The 27,336-nt window shown below is 45.9% G+C and overlaps 1 protein-coding gene across 1 annotated transcript in view; it reads left to right on the top strand.

Moving 5' to 3' along the window:
* LOC147725915 (uncharacterized) overlaps positions 1-27,336 on the top strand; it is a 276,388-nt gene that overhangs the window by 235,310 nt on the left and 13,742 nt on the right. The window contains exons 7-8 of the mRNA XM_086962832.1: positions 9,991-10,154; positions 23,997-24,082. Coding sequence (XP_086818958.1) covers positions 9,991-10,154; positions 23,997-24,082 — 250 coding nt within the window. The remainder of the gene's footprint in view (positions 1-9,990; positions 10,155-23,996; positions 24,083-27,336) is intronic.

Here is a 27,336-nt window from a genome sequence, read left to right as displayed (position 1 = left end):
CAAAGCAATAACCACACCTCCCTCTTTTTCTCAATATCCTTGAATGGTGCATTTTACCATGTGCGCAAACACAGCACCTGCTGTTCCATAGGTGGGACCATGAGGTCAGGCAAGTCCAACAGAAACATGTGGAGTGCACCACTAAGGCAAAAGTCCAATGTATATATCTGTCCAATCAGTCATATAAATTCCCAAAACTTAATTTTTTCTTGATGACACAGGACAGCCAACGTGTTTCATTCACAACATGTGAACTTCATCCTGGCTGTATAAAATCGCATATATGTCATATACATATAGTATAACATACTCATAACACAAATTGAATAAACAAACATATTAACTTAATACTAACTAGGCAAGACCAAAAGGGAATAATAAATATGAATCGACATATTGTTTTGACAAAAATATATAATAAATACATATACCAATTTTAAAACCAATAATAAATTACTAATTAAACAAACAAACTACATGTCAAAGTGACAAGGCCTAAACAACATTTTCATATTCATTCGTATTCAGAGATATGGTATGGTGATGGGAGCTGAATATATCTGAAATCCTGAATCATGTTATGAATGAAGAGACAGGGATGTGAAGAATTTATTACTAACGAAGAATATCACATTTATAGTCCAAATACAACTAGATCTGTCAGTACACCTATGAGCAAAAGTCTAAATATATGCAAAAAATTTATTAAATGGCCAAGTTGATAAGGCATCAAATGATGCTAAAAGTGTATGATAAGGGGGTGAACCCCATACCTAAAAAGACCGTAGGTTCAAGCAAAAAAGCATACTATTCTGTTTTCCTCCCATCATGGGGTATATCTCTCCAAATAGTATCAAATTGTATATATTTATTTCATTTAAGGAGCGCTGGCCAGACCCAAGGGTATCAGAGCGCTTTCCAACAGTTATAATACAGGAATCCCAAATAATCATAGGTGTACATATTGGTTCGGAAGTCCCAACGTGTAGTGCAACATTGAGGCAGGGCAGTCCTGAGAGCCTCGCAGAGTGCACAATTGTTTTGTGCAGAACCATTTTTAGGGAGGGGGGAGTGGGGAGGGGCAAAAGGGTGCTAGGAGGAGGTAGATTTTGGTGACAAAGTGTCATGGTTCTGCGGAATGCAGGTATGTGCCCTTCAGCACTTGTTACCTGTCCGGGAAGGCATGGTTGAGGTAGAGGTCTTTTAGGAGTTTTTTTTTATTTTACAAAGGACGGGAGAGTCCGAATGTCTGCTGGGATGGAGTTCCAGATTTTGGATGTGTTTCGGGTGAAGGATCGTGCAGTGGTTTTCTGTTTGCGTGTTTTCATAGGAATGAGCAGAAGGGAGTTGGAGCTCCTGAGGTTCCTAGTCTGGCCGGCCTTTTTGGGTTTGGAGGCCAGCTACTCAGGTTTCCCTGTGTCGAGGGCTTTGTGCTTGAGGCAGGCAGTTCTGAAGCTGGAATCCATCTCTATTAGGAGCCAATTTAGATATTTGCGTGCGGGTGCAATGTGCTCAAATTTCCTGACTCCGGTGACCATTCTGGCTGCTGCGTTTAGAGTTGTTTTGAGGGGGGCTAGGTGGGATTTCACTGTACCAGTGAAGATAGCATTTCCATAGTCGAGTCTAGATAACACCAGGGATTGGGTGGCTTGTTTGAGGTCATTGGGCGGGATGAAGGGTTTTATTTTGTTGCAAAGCTTCAGATTGAGGAAGGCACTCTTCGCAGAGTTCTTGATGTGACTGACCATATCAAGTTTAGGGTCAAGGGTGATTCCTAATAATTTAATGGAGTTAGCCCGAGTGAGATTATCATTGAGAGCATCGATTTTTTTAAGCATTCCATGATTTGGGGGTTTTCCTCTTTGTTGGAGATGAGAAGAATTTCAGTTTTGTCTTGGTTGAGTTTGAGGTTCATTGAAAGCCAATGTTGGACTTCTTTAACCACATCACTGCAGCTGCTATTCCGCCGCAGCGCTAAGGGGGCGCGGGGGCCGCGTGGCGGGCGCATGCTCGTGACGGAACCGCTCCGTCACCTGCCGCGGTTGGGCTGTGCTCATGACTGAGCGGTTCTGTCATGGCCCCGCCCGCTCAATGGAACGCCCAGCGCAGGCACGGAATCCGCTCCGCGCAGGCGCAGCGAGTGGGCCATGACAGAACCGCTCCGTCATCAGCACAGCGCCACCGCAGCTGATGACGGAGCAGTTCCGTCATCAGCATCGAAAGAGTTAAGAGTGTTGTTTAGTCTCTGAATATCTTCAAAGGAGGAGGTATCCAGATAGATCTGGGTGTCGTCTGCATAGAGGTGAAAGATTATGTTGGGTTTTTTGAGTCGGGAGGTGAGGGGTTCCATATAAATGTTGAATAGTTGAGGGGAGAACACTGATCCTTGGGGCCACATCTGTTGACTGGGTGCGAGTCAGACGTGAAGGTTTTGATTTTTATCCTTTGGGAGTGGTTGTGTAAGAAGGAAGAGAACCATTGTATGACCACCTCTTCTGCTCCTACCATGTCTTGGAGAGCCTTGATGAGAAGATTGTGATCCACCATGTCAAAGGCTGCCCATAGATACAGGAGGATGAGTAGGCAGCATTTGTCGGTATCTAGAGATTTGTGAATGTCATCCACAATGTTAAGGATCGCGGTCTCAGTGCTACAACCTTTTCTGAATGCCGATTGGTGTGGATCTAGAAGGTTGATGCTGTACATGTGCTGAGTCAATTGTGAAAGAACACACTTTTTAAGGATTTTGGCAGGGAGGGGGAGATTGGAAATGGGTCTTAAGTTGTTCAGATCATTGGTGTCAAGGCCAGGTTTTTTCGGGAGAGGTGTGACTTGGCCGACTTTGAGGCAGTCAGGTATGACGCCAGTTCTCAAGGAGCTGTTTATGATCTTACACCCATATGGAGCTATGGAGAGTTTCAGCTTTTTAGTCAATTGAGTTGGTAAAGGAACTAGTGCGTGCACTGCAGGTTTGGCGGTGGCGATCAGTTTGAGAATCTCGGCTTCCGGTATGGGGTTGATGAATTTCCATACTTTCATGGGGTGCTTGTTTGCATTGGCTTCGGTTTCTGGGGGTGAGATTGTGCATGAGGTGTTGGGGTTGACGTCTAGTTAGAGCTCAATCTTGGTGATGTTGTCTATGAAGAAGTTGGTGAAGTTGTCGCACAGGTCTTTGGAGGCCTGGCCTAGGGCAGGGGAGGGCTTGAATGTTTGTTGTCTGATAATGTTGAATAGTTCTTTGGGTCTGTTTTTCTCATTGACCGCGGCGTTGCAGAAGGAGGTGTTTTTTTTGTTGCTAATGTATTTTTTTTAATTCCTTCTGGTTGCTTTGAGTTGCTTGTGGAGGCTTGTATTGGGGTTGTTCCTCAATCGTTGTTCTGCGGATCTTAGTTGTCTTCTTTAAGCATTGATGTCTGAATTGAAACAGGATCTAGACTGAATGTTCCTGTCTTTTTTTAGTTTCAGGGCGGATAATTGATCTAGGATGGAAGTCATAGTCGAGTTATAGTAAGTGGTGTGTTCCGTTGTAGAGAGATCATCTGTGGAAGTAGGCAGGAGTGAGTCTATCCTATTTTCAAAGTCGGCCATGGAGATCTGTCTAAGATGTCTCGTCCATTTAGGGGGGTCTTGGGTGAGGGGTTGATGTGTGATTGGTTGAGTGATGTGGAATAGGATAAGGTGGTGGTCAGACCAGTCAACGGGTAGGATCTGATCAATTCTGATGGTGTCCGGTTGGAAGATGGTGGCATCCAGGATCACACCTTTGTTTTGGGTGACTTCTGAACAGTGCTGGTTAAGGTTGTTGCTGTGTAGCAGCTCATTTAGGTTCTGGATTACTGGGTTGTTGTTTTTGTTCCAGTGTAGGTTCAGGTCTCCCAGATTTAGGTTGTTGGTGTCTCGGAGTGAGCAATGAACAATGAGGTCGGACAGGTGATCGGTGAATGTGGTGGTGTTTCCTGGGGGATGATATAAGAGATGGCACTGGAATGTGTTGTTGTCAGTTGTGTTGATGTCGGCGGAAAGGCATTCACAGGTGTTATAGTAAAATGTGTCAATTTCTCTCACAGATATATTGTTGTTATAAATGATTGCTATACCTCCGCCTTTTTGGTCTTTTCAATCTTTCTGGATGATTGCAAAGCCTGGTGAAGGCTATGTCTATGTCATGGGTGAGGATGTATTCTGCTAGCTCAGTTGCATGTTTAGAGGCTGATCTGCAGTTTATGAGCATGCAGTTGGTGGTGTGTGCCTCTTTAATGGGGGTTCTTCTTAAGTGGGGCCCTGAGGATGTTGGTAAGGGAGTCTTGGGGTCTGGGGTGTTTAGGAGGGGAGAGGTCCCCTCTGAATCAGGTGATCACCTGGATTTTGGATAGAGTAGTGGCAGTAGCTGGGGTATTGTATGAGGAGGCAAGATCTGCTGCTTCACTCAGAGACATAGCTATTCTAGTTCTGCTGGTACGTTCTGGGTTCCAAATATGATTCAAGGGGGGTGGGATCCTCCTGTGGCGGGGAGACATGGGTAGCCATTGGTGGATGGGGTTGTTGACGGTGTGGATTTTATGGGGATTTTGGTAAGGTTTACGGAGCGAGGCGAGGTTGGTTAGGATTTTGTTGAAGCTCTGGATTACAATGAATGGTTAGCTGGCTTTCAAGCAGGGTGAGACTCTGACCCATCTCTTCAATGGTGGGAGTAGGGTGGTTCTCAATGGGGTCCTCCCGAGAGGTGGGTGTCCTGACATTGCTGTCTTGCTGTCTAATAGATACTGTGTTGTCCGAGTGGTCATTGGGAGGGGCAGAGAGCGCAGTGAGTGGAGGGCTATGTTGTGGCTGCCGGGTTCTTAAGAGTGTGTAGTCCGTGTGGTTGTTGAACGGGGCCAAGGGCGCGGCGGTCATGTTGTGACTGCTGCGTTCTTATGAGTGTGCGTATAGGGAAGTAGATGGGGGTTGAGGACTGTGTGTTGTGGTCGATCGTAGTAGTATGAGGAGGGGAGTAGGCAGGGGGCTGGTCGAGGAATCAGTCAAATGAGGGCCTTGTTCTTGGTGGCAGCTGTGAGGATGGTGTCACGTGCCGGAAGGCTAGTATTGTTAATGGGGGGCGCGTGGGTGGTTTGGGTGCTCTGCTGGAAGTTCCAACTGTCTGGGGAGAGGGGGTGGGTAGGGTGTGGAAGGGGGGCGTGAGAGGAGGTAGACTGTAGTGAGGGGAAGAGTGCGTCAAAAGCCTCAAGGTTGTCGTTGTTAACTTGAATTAAGACTGTGCGGTTATGGTAGATAGTTATAGAAGTATTCCCCCTTTGCTTTAAGAGGTTGGGGATATAGATTGTTAGTTTGCAGAGCTGCACCATATTTACAACAATATGGTGCAGTCCTGCGTTTCCACCTGCGCTGGTGCTAAACTTAGCAGCCTAGTGCCAATGATACCCTTGCACCATTGAGAGGAAGACTGTTTAATTGGAAGGGAAACCTTCCTACACATAAACAATCTTCAAATGTTTTTTAACTTTTATTTGTGCTGCCTAATGCACCAGTAAAAATGTCATGTTGTTGATTGACTATGCACAGGAAAGGCCACCTTCCTGCACACACACAAGGAAACAGCAAAAACGTGGAGAAATAAAGCATTTCCCTATGTTTCGTCTGTTTAAGACTAGGTTTTCCATGGTCTAAGTGAGGAGTAATGAGGAGAATTTTTTTTATTTATTTCTCCTCGTTTTTTCCTCCTTCTAAGTATGCCGCATTCTGCAGCACACATGGAAGGAGGAAAACACCTCCATTCATTTTTTTGTGTGTTGGAAGGTGTCATTTCCTGCAGAAAAACAATCATTCATTCAACATAGACACTGCGCTGGCACTGGGCTGCTGAAACGAGCCAGCGCAGGGGGAAAGGGCAGGAATGCGTTGTAATGTCATAAATGCGATGCACCCTATCACTTTCCATTTGGTGCAGCGCAGCAAGATGGCTAGCGATGCTGCCTGTTCCTTGTTTGTATGATCCATAGTCACCATGTTTCCTTCCAATTTGCTTCTCTAGAGATACATTTGATAAAGTAGTCATTGTTCCAAACACATTCAAATTCACACAATTCAATTGCAAAAGAAAAAAAATGGAGGTTATGTTGTGGTTTGGATCCTTAGGTTCCCTAATTTCTTCTGTGGACTGAAAAGGGTCAATTGTCTTGGGGCGGAAGGAGGGGTGGTGTCGGGCATGGGGCAGAAGGCATTGGAGTCTGTAACTTCTTTGTGTACACTGTTGTGTTATTTATGTTTTTAATAAGTGAGTAACTTTGCTTAGTGTGTAGCAGTAATTCGCCTTGCCTATATTGATCAAGGCCCCACGTCCCCTATATTTTCTCCTCCTGGTTGGCTTACTAGATAGCAGTCGCCAACACGGAGGTCGATATTGGGTCTAGTGCTTACTTTAGGGGTTCCAGTCTGACTTCCTACCAGAAACTCCTTTAAATGGGGGAATCCCAGTATATGAGTGCAAGGACACATTTTATGAGAATTAAATAATAAAAGCAGTTTTGATATGGTGCTTAGTAGTACAGTTTTCAACTTCGTAAGCAGCGTTACGAAGCTTTAACACCCAGTGTTGCCATAGTGTGATGTCATGGTACTTGATGATAACTTCGGGAAGAAAACAGGAATTGTTGGCACAGACAGGGCTTAGTTTGGTAGCCTGCAGCTCACTCATGTCACCTAAGTTACTCAGCCATCCTAAGGAGGAAAGGTGATTGGTCCGTGCTCATTGCGGAGCACTGCCCATACAAACCTTGGTGCTGTTCTGATATTTCGTGGTGATGATGACGGCAGTATCCAAGTGGTGCCACTAACAGCGCAAGAGGCCCAGGTGCTTCCTGCGACTTGAGTGTGCTGGTGCATTTTACATTGGTACACACCTTGGAGCAAAGGTATGACATTGTCGCCATGCTGCACTGCACTGAGTGACAGGGAAAGGGCAGGATTTCACTGTATTTAATAGAATACCACATATTCCTGTCCTTTTCCTTCATCTGGTGCCCTTTGGGCTGCAAGGGTGCCTGTGTGGCATTCTGGATTGTTTTTGTCCAGAAAGGGGCACCTTCCTGCACAAAAGCAATCCTGAGAGGCCCATTCATCTTTCTATGGGTGCTGCACCACATAGAAAGAGGAAGAAACAAGGAGAAATAGATATATTTCTGCTCATTATGCCTCCCTTGGGAAGGGGTAAGATTTTGATGCACCCACAAAACGCTCCTGGAAAGCCTTCCCAGGGAAGAATAATGCCACGCAGGGATATGTGCTGAATGACTCCAGATTTGGCACAATGTGGCTTTGCGTGACTTCAGTAATCTGGCTTAAAGTTTGTTTTGCTAGAGTCATAAATATGGTCCCAAGTTCACAGATATTCAAATTCATGCCTACAAATAAGTCACAGATTTAACAATATATTGAAATGGAACACCTCCCCAACTGTCTTTGTGGCATGCTTTATCATCAGTGTTCCCTTCACATCTCAGTAGGTTCATAGCATCTACATGGACTTTACCAGAATCATGAGTACAGAAAGGGTTTTGGCTGTATATAAACAGGGATCCAGATAGATTGACCACAAGGTATCTAGTGGCATTCCCAAAGTTAATTGCTTTATCAGGCTGGTACACTGGGTGCCATGGTAAGGTTGGTGGAAGTCCAGGTCGTGGTGGGGGTAACAGGTGGTAGGGGTTCCATCTAAGGTTTAGAATTCTAAAATCTAGTTGCCCATGGATGGTATGGTATTGTCTTCTTCCTATTCTAAATGTTTTGCCTTTTGAGTTGCGCATGGTTTCTTCATTATTACTCCATTCAGATCGAGATAAGTTACTGTCTTTGGACGAGCTGTGTGATTTTGTATTGCTCTACAGTTAATATTCGGTGGAAATGCGCCTTCTAAAGAGAATCTCTTCTAGTCCTTTTGGAATTGTATTTTGTGATTTTAGACTGTTAAACAATCCTCAACTTCAGCAATACCCGTATTAACCTCATCCAGTTTCTTCCTAAATGTGGTGATCAATACTTGTGTCTTGAGACAAGATTTGCTAGTCATTCTTTTGATCAGTAGTGCATCTGATAACAATTTGGGCTGCTTTTTATAAGCACTAGCCAATCTCTTGGGCACTTCCATGCTATTAACAAGCAATCCTTCCGGAATTGAAGGTAGTGTAAAAAGATACTCTGTTCATAAATAGCAACCAGTGCCCAGGGAACAGCATTTCCTCTGAGATACTCCAATGTGGCATGTTAAATCTAAAAGACCACACAAACCTCTGGAGTTTGGTACAAAAGTGTGTGATTCGGGTTGTGTTTGCTATTAGGGTGGTGCACTTTCAGTTCCCACAATCAGTGTACGCTAAGCATAATTAAAATACTTCTCTTGGATTCATATATTTTTATTGCTTTATGTTCTCGTGTCATTGGTCATCTCAATTAAATCATTATAGTAACAGGTTTAAGAGAACGTTGCCTCACCATAGGTGTTTCATGCCAGTGGGAGCATGCTAAATAGGAATCCTATAGCCCTAGAGAAGGTTGTTAACCCTTGTGGGCAGTGTAATGGCCCGAACATGTAGGCATTTATTGGAGATACAAGAAGCATTATCTTCTGGAACCACCCTGCTGGGTTTAGTTTTAAATACTGCCAGTGATACCACCTATACTTTGGGTGCATCGCTGGGTAGTTTTAAGTCATCCAGATCCCTGACTATATCCAGCCAAACTATCCTTGTAGCCCCAATTGTGAACCAGCCCATCTACGGGATGGGCCTATTCAGATGTAGAATGAACACCAATGATGTGCCACACGGAACAAAGAGTGAGGTGTTCCCTTTCAATTTATTTCTAAACCTGTGACTTAGTTGTAGGCTAGAATGAGAACATCTGATTACTTGGTTTGTAACAAGGTTTATTTATTGAGGGATTTTGCACTAATTACTGCTCCCTTACAGACACTTTTGTGAGTGATAGTACATATTGCATCACCACTGATATTATAATAGACAGGTCAATATTTAGAGTGTGACTCAAAATAGCATAGTATTGGCCAACAAGAGAAGGAGTTGTCCAAAATACCACACTTTGGCTTTCCTTCACTTGATATCACTAATCCTTATATAGTTGTTGCCCCACAATTGACTTGGATTATTCAAACCCGGAGAAGTTATCACTGGCATGCGTGGGTGAGCAACACCAAAAGAAGTGGGACACTGGTTGTGACCATTCCTGTGTCTCAATTTGACCAGGGCCGGTCTGGCCGTTACGGGCATCGGGCATTTCCCTGGTGGGCTGTAGGAGTGGGGGGCGGTTTTGTGCCCATGGGGGGCGGTGTTGTCACCGGGGTACGGTTTTGCAGCATTGCAGCAATATCCGCCCCAATTAACAAAAGCAGGAGTGGGACTTCTTGCGCTCCCCCCAGCCTCTCCCCCGCCCCTGCTCCGAGGGCTGGTCGAGCAGCAAACTGCCAGGGCTGGTTGCTGTTCCCAGGCAGGCCCTGAGTGAGACTGCTCTCTTGAAGTGGGTTTTGCCCTGTAGGTTGGCTGTGGACAGAAGTTGAATCAGCTGAAGAACTTTGTGGCACTGGTCTGATGTCCATGAAGGCAATGAGTTAAATTTGGGACGTGTTAGGCCTCAGCTGGTAAGCCATTGACAGAAGTCATATGGGAACACCTGACCTTCCCTCAGATTCCCTTAGTTTTACACTTCCAACTTCCAGGCTCAGAAATAGCTGCATGCTTGGACCGAGCTTACATCAATCACGCCCCCAGCTGTTCCTGCAACAGGGTCATAGGTCTGCTGGAGGCCCTGCTGCAACAAAAGAAGGAGAGTGTAGGGGCTCAGCTTCGCCTGCTTCTTTAGTTTCCCCTTCAGGAGAGATGAGTCAATAACAGGAGGGGGGAGGCTTCCATATTGACAGGTAAAGGGGGTGGGGTCACTTTCCACATACACTGGTACCTAATATGTTTCTTTTTTGTTCCACAGGAGGTACGGGCTATTTGATATACTGTCCCTTAGGATGGGTTATGATCAGTGGAAAATGTTACTTCTTTTCTGAAAACGAGGACACCAGATATGCTAGTGAAAAAGACTGCAATTCAAGGTACTCCAGACTCGCAGTGGTCAAATCACAAGATGGACTCTTAGAGGTAATTGCGTGGAAACTGCAGGTTTTAGGTGGCAGTGTGAACTGAAAGACAAAGAGTGAGAATGAAACTTTATTTTTACTTTCTGAGAAGTGTAATTGACATCTTGAAGAGTAACATTGTTTTTTCTTGTTGTGTATATTGTTACAATATGTTACAGTGCTAATTGATGAGCTAGTGAGCTAAGTGATGTGTTTTCAGTCTTTAAGACCCCATAAAGCGATACCAGGCTGACACCCTGCAACTGACAAAGTAAAAGCCTTAGAGCCATCTTAGACTAAGGCAGCACATTTAACTCTCAAATAATTGCTATAGTGAAATTGTCCACAAACACACTCAGAATCCAAATAGGGACTTTTATTTACGTAGGTTTCACACAGAATTAGCACAGCTGCTGTCTTGCCTCAGTTATTCAAAGTAACTCTACATAAAAGCAATAACTGACTTCCTTAACAAATGACATCAGATGCAAACGTCAGCAGCAAGGATCCTATTGCATCCTAAACGCTTGGACAGCATTTCACAAATATCATCAGCAAGAATCATTTTGCACCTCAAACACTGGGGCCACATTACACAAACATCAGCAGCAAAGATACTCTTGCACCTTAAAGCCTGGTGCCACATTACACAAGCATCAGAAGCAAGAACACTCTTGTCTCTTAAATCCTGGGGCCGCATTACACAATCATCAGCAGCAAAGACTGTCTTCTATCTTAAACCCTGGGGACACAGTACACAAGCCTCAGCAGCAAGGATCATTTTGCACCTTAAACCATGAGCCCCATCACACCAACATCATTAGCAAGGATCCTCTTGCCCCTTAACCCATGGGGTCCCATTGCACCAACTCCACCACCCTTTTGGACAACCTCGCCAACCTCGGACTTAAGCAACTTGTCACTTCCCCCACCCACATCGCAGGTCATACACTCAACCCTATCTTCACCTCCAGCAATCATGTCTCCTTCAGTTACACCACGAATCTCCTTTGGACTGACCACAGCTGCGTTCACTTTACCTACAACAAGCCCAAACCCAACAACCACCCCAACCAACCCTGCAAAGAAACTGGAACAAAATCACCATCGACCAGATCTCCTCATCGCTTCTTCTTAACCCCCCAGCCCACTCCTCAAATCCCGATCAAGCCGCCTCCAACCTCACCCTATGGTTATCCAACAGCGCCGACATCCTAGCACCACTGAAAAAACGACAAAACAAACTCGGCAGCAAGAAGGCCTCCTGGTTCAACGATGATCTTAAGAAATCCAAGAAACTCTGCCGCTCCCTTGAGAAGGCCTGGAAAACAGATCCAACCACCAGCACCAAGGAAGCCTTCAAAAACGCCACCCGCTTACACCACCAACTGATCCGAAATGCCAAGAAAGCCGCTTGCAAGGACCGACTAGATAACAACGCCCACAACAGCAAAGAACTATTCAATATCGTCAAGGAATTTACCAATCCCACGGCCAACTCCAACGACATCACCCCCTCCCAAGCCCTCTGCGACTCCCTAGCCTCATTCTTCCACAACAAAACCGCAGACATCCACAACAGCTTCGACAACCAATCCGAAAACCAACCCACCCAACCCCTTGCAGGACCCCCACCTCCCTTAAACACCCTCAATGATTGGAAACCAATCTCCACTGAGGACACCATCCGTCTGATGAACTCTATCCACTCAGGATCCCCCACAGACCCATGCCCGCACCACATCTTTAACAAAGCAGACTCCATCATAGCACCGCACCTCCGAGACGTCATCAACTGCTCCCTCGACTCCGCAACTTTCCCGGAAAGCTGGAAACATGCAGAACTCAGCGCCCTCCTGAAGAAACCCACAGCTGACCCCACCGAACTCAAAAACTACCGCCCCATCTCGCTCCTTCCATTCCCGGCCAAAGTCATCGAGAAAGCGGTCAACAACCAGCTCGCCGCCTTCCTTGAAACAAACAAATCCCTCGACTCCTCACAATCCGGCTTCCGAGCCAAGCACAGCACTGAAACCGCCCTCATCGCAGCAACAGACGACATTCGAACTCTCCTGGACAATGGAGACACAGTCGCCCTCATCCTCCTTGACCTCTCCGCAGCCTTCGACACAGTCTGCCATAGCACCCTTCTACAGCGCCTCAGAAACATCGGAATACAAGGAAAAGCATCCTCACCGGAAGAACCCAGAGAGTCCGCCTCCCACCATTCATCTCAGAGGCCACTGAAGTCATCTGCGGCGTACCCCAAGGATCCTCACTCAGTCCCACCCTCTTCAACGTATACATGAGCCCCCTCGCGGCCATCGCACTCCAACACAACCTCAACATCATCTCCTACGCGGATGACACTCAACTGATCCTTTCACTCACCAATGACCCTAGCACCGCCAAAACTAACCTACACGAAGGAATGAAAGAAGTAGCCGAATGGATGAAACACACCCGTCTGAAACTGAACTCAGATAAAACAGAAGTCCTTATCTTAGGTACCTCCCCCTCTGCCTGGGACGACTCTTGGTGGCCAGAAGCCCTTGGAAAAGCACCCATCCCGACGGACCTCGCACGGAACCTTGGCGTCATCCTGGATTCCTCACTTTCAATGAATAGACAAGTCAACGCCGTCTCTTCATCCTGCTTCAACATTCTTCGCATGCTCAAAAAAACATTTCGTTGGATCCCCATCGAAACTAGGAAAACGGTCACCCACGCTCTGGTCACGAGCCGACTGGACTACGGAAACACCCTCTACGCCGGTACTACCGCTAAACTCCAGAAAAAACTCCAACGAATCCAGAACGCTTCAGCCAGGCTCATATTAGACATCCCGCGCAAAGAACATATCCCTGGTCACCTGAAAAACCTCCACTCGCTCCCTGTCAATAAGAGGATCACTTTCCGGCTCCTAACCCACGCACACAAAGCACTCTACGAAATCGGACCAGAATGCCTCAACACACGACTGTCCTTCTACACCCCCTCCCGCCAGCTACGATCATCCAACCAAGCCCTTGCTACTGTACCTCGCATCAACAAAACCACCATGGGAGGCAGATCCTTTTCCTACCTGGCAGCTAAAACATGGAACTCACTTCCCACTCCCCTTCGCCTTACTCAGAACCACCTAGCATTCAGAAAGCAACTTAAAACGTGGATATTTGACCAGTAATTCCCCACCCCTCTTCAAGCGCCTTGAGACCCTCTGGGTATGTAGCGCGCTATATAACATTTTTTGACTTGACTTGACTTGACTAAGTAGCAAGGAGGCTCTTACAAATAAACCCTGAGGCCACATCACACAAATAGCAGCAGCAAGTATTGTCTTGCATCTTAAAAAATGAGACAACCCCACACAAACTCAGCTGTGTAGATAGCCTTGCACCCCATTAGCACCCCAGTAACAGCAACAAGGACCATTTTGTATCTTACATCCCGAGACCATATAACACCAGCCCTATTGCATTTCGTCTGGCTTACAGTTTCTCATCAGAATGTGTTTAAGACAGAAACACTCTAATGAATCATTTCAGACCCCCTGATTGGAAGGCAGACTCAGTGCTAAAACACTCTGATGAATCGAAATGCCTTCTTTCTGCTCAGCCAGACTAGGAGCCCTCTTTGTCTCGTTAAATTACTAGGTTTGGAACCCAGATAAGGAAATTGCATCACCACCTATTCTGCTGGAAAGTGATAAAAACACAACTTGTAAAGTTTCGCAACCCTAAGTGACCCTTAATCCAACAGTTAGCCAACTCTGTTCAACTATTGCCATGCAATAGGTATTACTGTAGACACTCCAAACATCTCTATGCAGAACTATAAATGAAGCGCGCCTAGGCAAGCCCGTCTGCGCCCGTCAGTGCTCGGAATGCACTCAGCGCCAGCCATGCTGCCGGTTTTAGACCAGGGAGAGAGAGATAAATTACTTTTATTTGATTTAGTTTAAATCATAAAAGGGTGGCACATCCACCAATATACACGATGTACAAGGATGATTATATCAAGGCATTATTTAACATGAATCTCAGAAAATGTACTGGAATGAATGCATTAATTAACATGAGTCTCATTAAAATTTACAATAAAACAAGTTAAAAGTATAGAAGTGGGTTGGTGATCTAAAAGAAGACTAGTACCGTAGATCAAATCGAGTGATTCCAGGATAAAGTGCTTGGTGTTGTAAACTAATAGTCTGCAGATATCCCTACACTGCAGCCCAACCTACGATACAGTTGTGATGAACTCATCAATCTTCAAGGGGCGGGTAAGAGTTGCTCAGGACCGCATTTTGAGCTACATAAAATCCAGGGGGGGGGACAGAATGTACAAAATGCGTCCTGAGAGCATTATACACTGCACCTAGTAACCAAATTAACATTAAACAAAAGGTACAATGCCAGGTTATCATTGATCAAAAACGCACTTGAATTTCGAGAATATGTGGAGGCCAATCATATTGATATTGCTTTTGTCACCGAGCCCTGGGCTGAGGCCTCCTCTGACCTAAATCCTTCACTGGCACTATCTGTGGGGTATAACATTCACAGAAAGGACAGGAAAGGGAAGAAAGGGGGGCATTGCCCTCATCCTCAAGTCCAGTTTCAAGTCTTGTACCAAAATAAATAAGGATAGTGAAGACTGTGAAGCATTTGATTTTTAAAAGGAACTGTTTCGTCAATGCTCTTTTAATGGAATCCTACTCTATCGCCCACCGAAATCCAAGGTAACGTTCCTAGATAAGCTGGGACCCCTGTTGCCCATAAAACTGATCACCCTAACTTTACCATGTTGGGCGACTATTATTTCCATTTCGAAAAATCTGATGATACCGATTCTAAAACACTTCTAGATCCTATAGACAGAGCAAGGATGCGCCTAATCTTTAAGAGTCCAACATATAATGCTGGGCACTGCCTAGACGGCATCTTCTAAGACACCCCCATGCTTAATTGGACTAAAGTGACACTTTTAATCTGGTCAGATTATAAAGCTATCCTATTTGAAATAATTCGCCCACAAAAAAACAATTTTAAAATCCCCAGTGAATATTATGTTAGTTGCCCCTGGAACAAAGTAAAGGCAAGATCTCTAACCACCACTTTAAAAAACCAATTGGACCCTGAGCAATATTGCTCCTGGCTTGACTTGGCTCTAACATCACTAGCGCCCCCAAAAACTTGTCTACAATCCAGGAGAACTCCTTCTGAACCATGGTTCACTGAAGCCTTAAAAGGTCAGAAGCAGCTATGAAACACGAAAGTAATCCTTAAAGAAAAGGCGACCTACTTCTACGAGAAACTTCTGGCAGCTAACAGATGTCCTAAAGCCCTGTTCACCACAGTTAAAACAGTTCTCAGATAGGCTAGTCCTGTGAAGAGCCTTATGCATTAGGCACAGAGCCTTGAAGGAGATCCTCTTCTCCATTGGCAACCAGTGAAGGCCACACAATAAGAGAGAAACTGGTTTGAACTTGGGATTCTTGCTGCAGCATTCTGTAATGACTGGAATTTTGTTATTATGTATTTGGAGTTGCCTAGATGAAGGGCATTGCTGTAGTCTGTTTTGAAAGCGATGAGGGACAACATTTAAGTCTTCTGTGAGTCAAACGGAATGAACATGAGTATTTTTTTGAGAAGCTTCAGCATATAAAATACAAATACAAATTTCTACTTTCAAGATGCAAGCATCCCACCTTCACTTTTTTAATTTAAATCTTAATACGAGTCTAATAGTAGCTTTTGACTTGGTTCAGCACCCCGCCATTCTCCTTCATCTATGAGACATTAGAACAGACATGGAATTATTTTGGTTTGTATACTCCCTTTTGAACATTGCCCATAACACTTCCTGACCTCTTTCACATCATCACACTACCCTCCGTGATCTAATTTCCTATAGACTCCACCAGTACTTCTATCTGCTAGAAAAGAGGCCTCCTTAGTCGATTATTTGTTTTGATCTGTCCTGCTAGAACTATACTGATGGTTCCTGGTGGTCCTTACACGGATCATGACGGTTCAGTGTCTGCCATGTTGCGGTGAATGAACTGTTAATCATAAATCACCCCCCAATTACTTGTAGATTTTCAGCATTTGATGGGGCCTACATTTATTATAGCTTGCAGAGTACAGTAACCTTAGTCACCAAACAGCATCAACTTCAGTAAAGACCCTTGTAGCCACTTTGAATGCTTACAAAATCCCCAAACCTCTCTATTCTGTATCAACTCATTCTTCTTTGATTTAAGACTACTGAGGCATACTTTCCACTTTCTTAAATTCCCACACTTGGTACATGTTATCATTGCACTGGTGCCCTCCTATCTAGATTTTGCCAAAATACATTTTCTATTTATGTTTTAGAAAAGCTTTATTGTAGACCCAATAGGATCAAGAATATGTATTGTAAAGTGCACGGCTAACCGAAGGCTTCCCCGTGCTGGTGAGTGCTATGCTGAGAGTAGGGCCTCTGGTACATTAACGGGGAAACAGCCATGTCTTAAGTTTCTTCCTGAAGGAAAGTTCATTTTACAGTGCTCCGAGACTGGGTAAAAAATCGTTCCACAACTTCGGTACTACATGTGCAAACAATCTTCCTACCGATCTCATCCTTTTTACCCTGTTTGTACTGAGGAAATAAAGATGTGAGGATCTCAGGTGTCTAGTTGGAACATAAGTGGTTACCAACTCTCTGAGCTTTACTGGGCCCTTGTTATTTATAGCCCTATGAGTAATACAGAGGGATTTAAACTTAATCATTGCCTCAATTGGGAGCCAATGCAGCGGATGTATGACGTTACAACGCATACTATTACAACTACCTACCGTTACAACGCGACCATTACAACGCATACCATTACAACGCATAGCGCTTTGAGGTGCTGGATAGTGGTAAGTATAATTTACTATTCTAACTCCAGTCCCCGTGGACCCTAGGGAAGGTGTTGGATAGTAAATTATACTTATTCCCTATCCTAGAGCGCCCCCCAGCGCAATGCGTTGTAATGGTATGCGTTGTAAAAGTCGCGTTGTAATGGTAGTGCGGAGTAAAAGATGCGTTGTAACGGGTGTATACCCAATGCAGCTGTTTGAGGGGTTCTCTTGCAGAGGCATAACTAGGGACCTTTAAAAGGAGCCTTGCTTCTGCATTTTGCACAGTCTGAAGTCTCTTTATTATGTATTTAGGTGCGTCCACATAAAGTGAGTTGCCATAATCCAGATGGGAAATTATGAGGGATTGAATGACCGTATTCCTTAGTGGTAACTGGGATCAATACCAGCATCTTCCTGAGCATTCGGAGTAAAGAGAAACAGTTGCAAGACAGTTTATTTGCTTGGTTGTCTATTTCTAGCAAATTGTCCAACCAGATTCACAAATTTCTTATCACCGGTTTGGGAACAAGGTGGGGACACCAAGTCAACAGTCCAGCTCATCAGAGGTCTGTGTATGCCCTGGTTTCCAAGGATCCTTAATTCCGTCTTGTCACCATTCAGCTTTAGGCGGCAGCTTGGCATCCAGCGGCGCAGTTTATCCAAACAGGGTGCCAAATGTTTATTTCCTTCTGGAAGAGAAACAACCAGTTTGGTGTCATCCACAGAAGAGACCACTGATAGGTTAAAGTCCTGCACTAAGGTGGTAAACTGGCGCACAGATATATTGAACAACTTGGGGATAAGAGACAATCCCTGAGTGACACCACGCATTGTTGGAAAGCTGTCAGAGAGGCAGTCTTTATCAATGACTTGGTAGGATCCGTATTCCAGATTCGAGGTGAGCCAATCTAATGATTTGCCCTGAATTCCACCTCGCAAAGTCTTCCTCTTAAGATCTTGTGATCCACTGTGTTGAATGCCGCACTTAGATCCAGTAGTAGGATGGCAGCTGAGCTTCTGTTATCCAGTAAAGCTTTGAACTGCCCTTCGACCCTTCAATCCTTTCTTTAAAGCACTAAGGGCCAGATGTAGGTAAGTCGATTTTACAGATTCTAAAATACCGAATTTTACAGATTCGGTATTTTAGAATCGGAAAATGGAATGTTGGTAAAAAATCGGTAAAAAATACTGAATCGGTAAAATTCGGTATCGGACAATCGGAACTTACTGAATCGGTATTCACCGAATCGGTATTTACCGAATCGGTATTCCCCATTCGTTCCTATGGGCCTTTTGGCCCATAGGAATTAATAGGAAATACCGATTCGGTAAATACCGAATCGGTAAATACCGAATCGGTAAATAAACAAAAGTGAAACTCTAGTAGGCAGCCAATCAGGTGCTACCACCCTTGTCCTCCCTACCAGGAAGTGGCTACACAGGCAGCTGCAACTAATTAGAAGGTTCTGGAAAGGCAATTGGAGCTGAGCTGAGTGCAGGAGCAGCAGAAAGGGTTTTCCGCACTTTTAAAAGTGAAAAATGTCAAGCAGCCAAGAAAAAGAGCAGCCTGAGAGGAGGAGGAAACTGAAATTCAGCAGCATGGAGCTGCAGGTCCTTGTGGAGGAGGTGGTAAAGGTGCACCACAAATTGTTTGGCAGGCAGTTCCTAACTGTGGCTGAATCAGCCAAAAGAAAAATCTGGCTGGACATCATGGAGAAAGTAAATGCAGTTGGGGTGACCACCAGGGGCACAGAGGACCTTAAAAACGATTTTATGACCTGAGGAGCCAAACCCAAAAGAAAATGGCAGAACATCACAAGCAGGCAACAAAAACTGGCGGAGGCAAGAACCCAGCACTCCCCCTGACTGACCTGGAGGAGATGGTGGCCTCAACCATAGAACCAGACAGCGTCTGCGGACTGGGAGAAGTAGACAGCTCAGCCAGAGCTGCAAGCAAAAAAGGTAAGACAAATGCACTGCATTCCCCCCAATACCAACACCCTCACCTGTACCCTTAGTGGGCAAGTGAACCTAAGTCCAGTACTGCTAGCAATATACAGGGCCAATGCATGATGCGATATGTAGACAGGAAATGTAAGGACATGTCATACAGCACACCAATCAACTAGTCCATGAAATTACTCCATACAGTACATGGCCAATGTGATAATTATTTAATTGTAGTGACTGTGAGACAGTAGCGCTTAGCTAATGTACGCTCATATGTCCACAGGTGAAACGTCTTGCAGGCATTCGCATTAGGCTGAAGGTACACCACCTGAGAGGGTGGAGAGTCAGGATGCAGGACAAAGTACCCCCAACGTACCACAGGACAAAGCTGCATCAAGTAGCCATCCACCTGCCCAAGACACAGAAATGGCCCAAGAGTTGCTGGCGTCCCCTAGCAGATCTCAGTCCCCTCTCCTGCTGTCATCACCAGAAATGCCAGCATCACACCATGATGTGATACCTCCATCACAACCAGGCAGGAGGCATGTCGTGGCTCCACTCCCGAATTAGAGTCCGTAGCAGCTGACATGAAGGGTGACGGACCACACAACTTGCCTGTGGGAGTTATCTCTGGTACAACACACTCCAGTGCAGGGATGGGCCATAGTGCTGCAAGACGCTGCAGAGTTCAAGAAAGGCCAGCAGATGCACCAGTTGAGGGTCCAAGTGTGTTCCTTGGTCTGGAGGGGAGCATGGTGAGGATACAAAGGATGCAGGGAAAAGCCATCCAGGCATGCCAACGACAGATGAGGTCCCTGAATCATAACATTGGAGAAATAGGAAAGGGCATCAGTGAGCTGGTACAGGTCAACAAAGAGATGGCAGCAGGGATGCGTGGAATTAACAACTCGGTGCAGCTTCTATGCACCAAACTAGACAATGATTTTGCTGCGAGGCACAAGGATAGGCAGCGTGCACATGTCCAAAGTAAAGACATCAACCGCCTGGCCACTGCCACATCCCTGTTATGCAGGAGAAGCAGCAGCATGCAGGAGGCCATGACCCAAAACACCAATGAGGTCACTAGGGGCATGGACAGGATGACCAGTGCTCTTGAGGCGCTGTTGAATGCCAAAACAGCACACACAGATGCTCTGGATGTGCCTGTAAGTGAGGAGAGCAAAAGCAGGAGCAGCATTGGAAGCTCCCTTGTCCCTGAAACTAGGAGGAGCAGGCGCCGTACTGAGGCCACAGGCCAGCAAGACAGTGAGCAGATTGAACAACCTACAAGTGTAACTGGGAAGCGAGCAAGGAAATAACTTTCACAGTTCATGGTGACGTTCACCACGACTGACATCATTGCAGTTAAATACTCTTTGTTGCACATTTGTGCTTTAAAAACCTACGTCAGTACAAAACTAAACTAGTTTTGTTGCATACTACGCCTGTCTCTGTCTCCTTACTTACTTAAAAGAAGTTGCGTCTGACCTCTTCCCGTCTGTGTCTGCCATCAGTAGGTGTTGCAACTCCAGAAGTGTGTGGTTCAAGCACTGCTTCCTCGTTGTCATGGTCCTCATAATCCGAGATTTCCACTTCTGTGCCGTTCTTGACTGCCAGGTTGTGCAGCATTGCACAGGCTACAATCATTTTGCAGCAGGTGATTGATGTGTACTGGCGGGCCCCTCCACTTTTATGGAGGCAGCGAAACCTGCTCTTCCACATGCCAAAGGTGCGCTCCACAATGTTTCTAGTTGTCTTGTCCACCCTGTTGTATCTCCTCTGACTTGCTGTGGTTGGATTGAGGCAGGGTGTGAGGATGAAGGACCGGAGGGCATATGCACTGTCCCCTAATAGTAAGAAGAAATAAACATTTATCACATGCACACACACACACACATCCACCTGAAATACAAATCAAGTGAATTTCACACAGTGTGTCACCCAGCAAGTATCCTTCGCCAAATTCCCCAGCAGTCAGGCGTGCGTAGATCCCACTGTTTTGGAAGATGTAGGAGTCGTGGGTACTCCCTGGGAATTTGGCTACTATGTCAGTGATCACGTACTTTGCATCACAGATCACCTGTACATTTATGGTGTGGGTGGATTTACGTTTCCGATAAATGTACTCTGTGGCAGCAGGTGGGCTTATTGGTATGTGGGTACCATCAATGCAGCCAATCATGTTAGGGAACTGCACCATCTGATAGAAGTCTGTCTTTGTCCTTAGCGGTTCTGCATGCCTTGCAAGGAAGCTAATGTAGTGATGCATTCTCTGCAACATGGTATCAAGCAGTTTTTGAAAGAAACGGGACAGACAGCTCTGGCACACCCCACCTGCCACAGCAACCACACTCTGGTAACTTCCAGATGCAAGCAGGTGTAGGCTGCACAGCACCTGCACATGGGGTAGGATGGCGTGCGCCCTTGGGGTAGGATGGTCCAATAGTGGGTGGAGGTCCCTGATGAGGTCCAGGATTGTTTGTGGGGCCAGCCTGTACCTCTGTAGGATCTCACGATCAGTTAGCTGGAAAAGTGTGATCCTCTGCCTATACACCTGCTCCTCCCTCCTCCAGACCCTCTCTCCTTCTGCCTGGGCCATAGCCGCCTCGCAATGACATAGAATGCCGCCATTCTGGTAAAAGTGGTGCATTTTGGGGCCTTTTTTATGGCCTGCACCTGGTTACCACCTGATTTCAATCCATGGTAAATACCGACTCTTAAATACCGAATTTCCTGCAAATTCGGTATTTAAAAAGGGACCTACATCTCGAAATTCATTTTTACCATTTCTTATTTACCGAATCGGTAACTTTACTGATGCGGCAACTTTACTGATTCTGTAAATTTACTGTTTCAGTAAATTTACCGATTCGGTAACTTTACCGATTCGGTATATTTACAGATTCGGCTACTTTTTGGTCCCCTACATCCCGAATGCCCAATACCGGTCGGTAATAGCCGAAATTACAGAATTTCGGCCGTTACCGACTGGTATTGAGCCACCTACATCTGGCCCTAAGACATCTCCATTAGCTTAGTGTATCAAAGATTGATTTCCCTAGGACCACTGTCTCACCAGCAATGCTCTACAAGGTATTTCATCCACAGTCCTCCAAGAAGATGACAGACATATCTCCTCACATATAGCCTTCACTTGATTATCCATCTCTAGACTTTAATTCCTTGTTTTAGCAATCCTCAGCCAGAATAGACCAATTAATGAGCAGCTTTCCTATTGTACGGCCATACAAATCCGGCTGTTCCTATGCACATAACATATCTCTGTCAATGTGAGCTGCACGGACCTGAGAGCACTGTCAATTGTCCATAAACGCAATGTGCTTCAAGCGTGATCCGTCTTACCTAAAAACCTATATGATATGTTTTGGACCCGATTCATAAAGGTAAAGTTAGAGCAAAAGTCTAACTTAGACCAAAAGTCTAACTTTACTACTTTTCGGTAATTCACAAAGGTAAGTTACTTCAAGTAAAGTTGGACTTGTGGTCTAACTTTACGTTTGTGAGTACCTGAAAAGTAGTACAATTAGACTTTTGGTCTAAGTTAGACATTTGCTCTAACTTTACGTTTGTGAATTGGGCCCTTCGTTTACTGCTCCACAATCAGAGCATGATTATGACCTTCTCATACTTCACCCAGGTCCTTGCATATAGATTACACGTCCTAACTCTTCCCATACACATACTCACCACACTGCAGGCACAACTTGTGACATCTTTCAATATTTACTGGGGATCCCTCTCACAGTTGCAGAGGAACAAGTCTGCCTTAATGAGATGGAACTAAATTAACACATAAAACATGCAGTAATTGCACTGGACCTAACCTTTAGTAAAGAACAAAGTAATAACTGCACGTGAGGCTGCAGTAGCAGTGATTTATAAGGGCTCTAATTAATGAATGCTTTCACATACACCTTACTCTGTTCATTCCACAAAGCATATTAGGAAAAAACAAGGTTAAATGTAAAATAACATATATACAGTTTGCACATCAGTGTGAGCTGCATACACACTGGCAAGTTTGTGAGCTGGTTTTCCTTTTGCAATGTGACCGGAGTACTAATCAGTTGGATCACAAAATAGATATTGCACAAAATAAGCTCAATCGATTGGAATAAGTGGTCACCACCATTGATCACATGGTTATTCACAGGAAGTTGCAAAACTTCATACCTTATAAATATGGAGCAAAAACATTTGAACTCTTCTGTCAATGTATATGAAGGGAACTGGAGACTTGCAAATCACAGGAGACCTTCATCCCAGTGCTTGCAATTCAGGCCTGTGAAGCAGGCGTGGCCAGTACAGGTAAGAACAGCGGGGTGGTGGGGTGGGAGGAAGTCGACAGACGACAGGATAGGTCAAATTAAATGAGAAAAAAATACTTACCTTACGCTGGCCACGTTGCAGGGTCGTCGATGCGGCAAGCGCAAATCAAGTGGTTTTATTTAATTTTTTATTTAATTTTACTTATCCCGTCCCACCATTCTTACCTGTTCCGGTTGTACTTGATGAGAAGATTATTTTAAAGCAGCACATATTCCTTAAAGAAATAGGTGTTTTTAAAACAAATGTCTCTAGCCAGTGAAAACATTGTGGGGACCATGCGATTCTCAAAAGAGAGTATAACCTCCCCTTTAAAGATCAGGCCTCGCCTCCATGTCCACTGAGGGTATCTAACCAGCTGGATACTCAAACCATTGATATGTTGCTCTCAGACTCATAAATAGGAGAGAAATGCCCTTTTCATATGTATAAATAGTGACTTATAGACATGGATAATCATTATTCTGAGCCTGTAAAGCATGCAATATTTAAGAATCAGCAGTTATCCAACAACAAACAAATATAGTATATTAAGTCATAGACCTATGAAATAAAAAGTAAATAAAGCTAGAGAGTTTGTCACAGATCTGTATCCTGTACATTTGTGTTGAACATCCCTGCACCAGACAATGAACATACTCATTCAGTACATAATGTCTTCTGTATCTATATTTTAGGATTACATAAAAGGGATGTCAGAGGAATATTGGATTGGTCTGAAAAAAGTCAATAATAAATGGACCTGGTCAGATGGCTCCTTAGGGTAAGTCTTCAAGTCCTTTTATTCTGCATCCAGCAAGGACTACACCTCTTCTCTTTACACATTTTGTTTCTGCCACTGGACTCTGCCTGAAATCAATACCATTTTAACATTTCTGAATTTTAAAAATTGAATAGCACTCTTTTAACTATCTGTTTGCCTCTAAATATGTGTGTTTCAGACCTTTGAATTAGTCCTCAGTAGATTCATCAGAAAATTATAATAGGATCCTTGGGGGCCCAATAATATTTTACGGTAAAGCAATCCTAATGTTAGTTTCTACCCACTTACATAATGAGCTGCATTCAGTCCATTGAAAGAACTATGCTTCGGTCTTAGCCCAAACCCTTCCTCACACAATCCGTGATCTGCAGCAACTTCCTCATTTCACTGGGGTCAGAGACAGGCAGTCTGCAGCCCGCATTACTGCAGTGTGAGCATGATGCAGAAGTCAAACACAAAAAGAAGTACATTTGCAGAAGGTTGTGGATCAGCAACACAATAAAGAATACGTGAACCTACAGATACTGATTCACAAAGCCAAGTTTAAAAAAGTCATAAATCTACTCTTTTAGGTTTCCTTCTCCATGTTAGAGTACATGTCTGACTTGAAACTCTTGAAAGTTAATGGCACACATAGAATTCTCGGAGTACTTCAACGCTCCCAATTTCCAGTTACTGTAAGTACTGTTTGTATCGCTGCCCCATGAGTCCCTAGCAGAGAGCCTAGGCCATGAATGAGGCACATCAGCAGATACAGCTGCATCGTTGCCCCCTGGGTCTCTAGCAGAGAACCCAGCTCAGGTCAAGAATGAGTCACAGCAGCAGATACAGTTGCACCGCTGCCCCCTGGGTCCCTAGCAGAGAGCCCAGCCCAGGCCATTAATGAGTCACAGCTGCGGATACAGTTGCATCACTGCCCCCTGGATACCTAGCAGAGAGGCCAGCCCAGGTCATGAATGAGTCACAGCAGCAGATACAGTTGCATCACTGCCCCCTGGATACCTAGCAGAGAGGCCAGCCCAGGTCATGAATCAGTCACAGCAGCTGATACAGTAGTATCGCTGCCCCCTGAGTCCCTAGGAGGAAGCTGGCGGAGACCATGAATGAGTCACAGCAGCAGATACAGTTACATCGCTGGCTCCTGGGTCCCTAGCGGAGAGCCCAGCCCAGGTCATGAATGAGTCACAGTAGCACATACAGTTGCATCGCTGGCTCCTGGGTCGCTAGCAGAGCACCCAACCCTGGTCATCAACGAGTCACAGCAGCAGATACAAATGTATAGCTGCAGCCTTTGTCCTTAGCAGAGAGCCCAGCCTGGGCCATGAATGAGTCACAGCAGCAGATACAGTTGCACCCCTGCCCTCTGGGTCCCCAGCAGAGAGCCCAGCCCAGGTCATGAATGATTCACAATAGCACATTCAGTTGCATCGCTGGCTCCTGGGTCCCTAGCAGAGAGCCCAGCCCGGGCCATGAATGAGTCAGAGCAGCAGATACAGTTGCATTGCTGGCTCCTTGGTCCCTAGGAGGGAGCTGGCGGAGACCATGAAAAAGTCACAGCAGCAGATACAGTTGCATCGCTGACCTCCTGGCTCCCTAGCAGAGAGCCCAGCCCAGGTCATGAATGAGTCACAGCAGCTGATACAGTAGTACCGCTGCCCCCTGGGTCCCTAGCAGAGTGCCCAGCCCAGGTGATGAACGAATCACAGCAGCAGATACAGTTGCACTGCTGCCCCCTGGGTCCCTAGCAGAGCACCCAACCCTGGTCATCAACGAGTCACAGCAGCAGATACAAATGTATAGCTGCAGCCTTGGTCCTTAGCAGAGAGCCCAGCCCGGGCCATGAATGAGTCACAGCAGCAGATACAGTTGCATCATTGCCGCCTGTGTCCCTAGCAGAGCACCCAGCCCAGGTCATGAACGAGTCACAGCAGCACATACAGTTGTATAGCTGCAGCCTTTGTCCTTAGCAGAGAGCCCAGCCCGGGCCATGAATGAGTCACAGCAGCAGATACAGCTGCAGCGCTGCCCCCTGGGTCCCTAGCAGAGCACCCAGCCCAGGTCATGAACGAGTAACAGCAGCAGATACAGTTGCATCGCTAGCTCCAGGGTCCCTAGCAGAGAGGCCAGCCGAGGTCATGAATGAGTCACAGCAGCTGATACCATTGTATCGCAGCCCCCTGAGTCCCTAGTAGGAAGCTGCCTGAGACCATGAATGAGTCACAGCCGCAGATACAGTTGTATAGCTGCTGCACTTTGTCCTCAGTAGAGAGCCCAGCCCGGGCCATGAATGAGTCACAGCAGCAGATACAGTTGCATCACTGCCCCCTGGGTCCCTAGCAGAGAGCCCATCCCAGGTCAATATTGAGTCACAGTTGTACATACAGTTGCATCGCTGGCTCCTGGGTCCCTAGCAGAGAGCCCAGCCCAGGTCATGAATGAGTCACAGTAGCACATACAGTTGCATCGCTGGCTCCTGGGTCCCTAGCAGAGAGCCCAGCCCAAGTCATGAATGAGTCACAGCAGCTGATACCATTGTATCGCTGCCCCTGAGTCCCCAGGAGGGAGCTGGCGGAGTCCATGAATGAGTCACAGCAGCAGATACAGTTGCATCGCTGACCTCCTGGCTCCCTATCAGAGAGCCCAGCCCAGGTCAAGAATGAGTCACAGCAGCAGATACAGTTGCATCACTGCCCCCTGGGTCCCTAGCAGAGCACCCAGCCCAGGTCATGAATGAGTCACAGTAGCACATACAGTTGCATCGATGGCTCCTGGGTCCCTAGCAGAGAGCCCAGCCCAGGTCATGAATGAGTCACAGTAGCACATACAGTTGCACCACTGCCCCCTGGGTCCCTAGCAGAGAGCCCAGCCCGGGCCATGAATGAGTCACAGCAGCAGATACAGTTGCATCACTGCCCTCTGATTCCCTAGCTGAGAGCCCAGCCCAGGTCATGAATGATTCACAGTAGCACATACAGTTGTACCACTGCCCCCTGGGTCCCTAGCAGAGTGCCCAGCCCATGTGATGAACGAGTCACGCAGCAGATACAGTTGTACTGCTGCCCCCTGGGTCCCTAGCAGATCACCCAGCCCAGGTCATGAATGAGTCACAGCAGCAGATACTGTTGTATAGCTGCAGCCTTTGTCCTTAGCAGAGAGCGCAGCCCAGGCCATGAATGAGTCACAGCAGCAAATTGTTATGGCTGGATTTTCTGATTAGATGGGATCAGCCCCTAGGGGCCCCTCCAACCCAGCCA

The sequence above is a fragment of the Lissotriton vulgaris genome, chromosome 3_1 (assembly GCF_964263255.1).
Source record: "Lissotriton vulgaris chromosome 3_1, aLisVul1.2, whole genome shotgun sequence".
In the NCBI taxonomy this organism is placed as follows: domain Eukaryota; kingdom Metazoa; phylum Chordata; class Amphibia; order Caudata; family Salamandridae; genus Lissotriton; species Lissotriton vulgaris.
The sequence above is the reverse complement of the archived record's forward strand: the minus strand, read 5'-3'. Positions and strand labels throughout refer to the sequence as shown.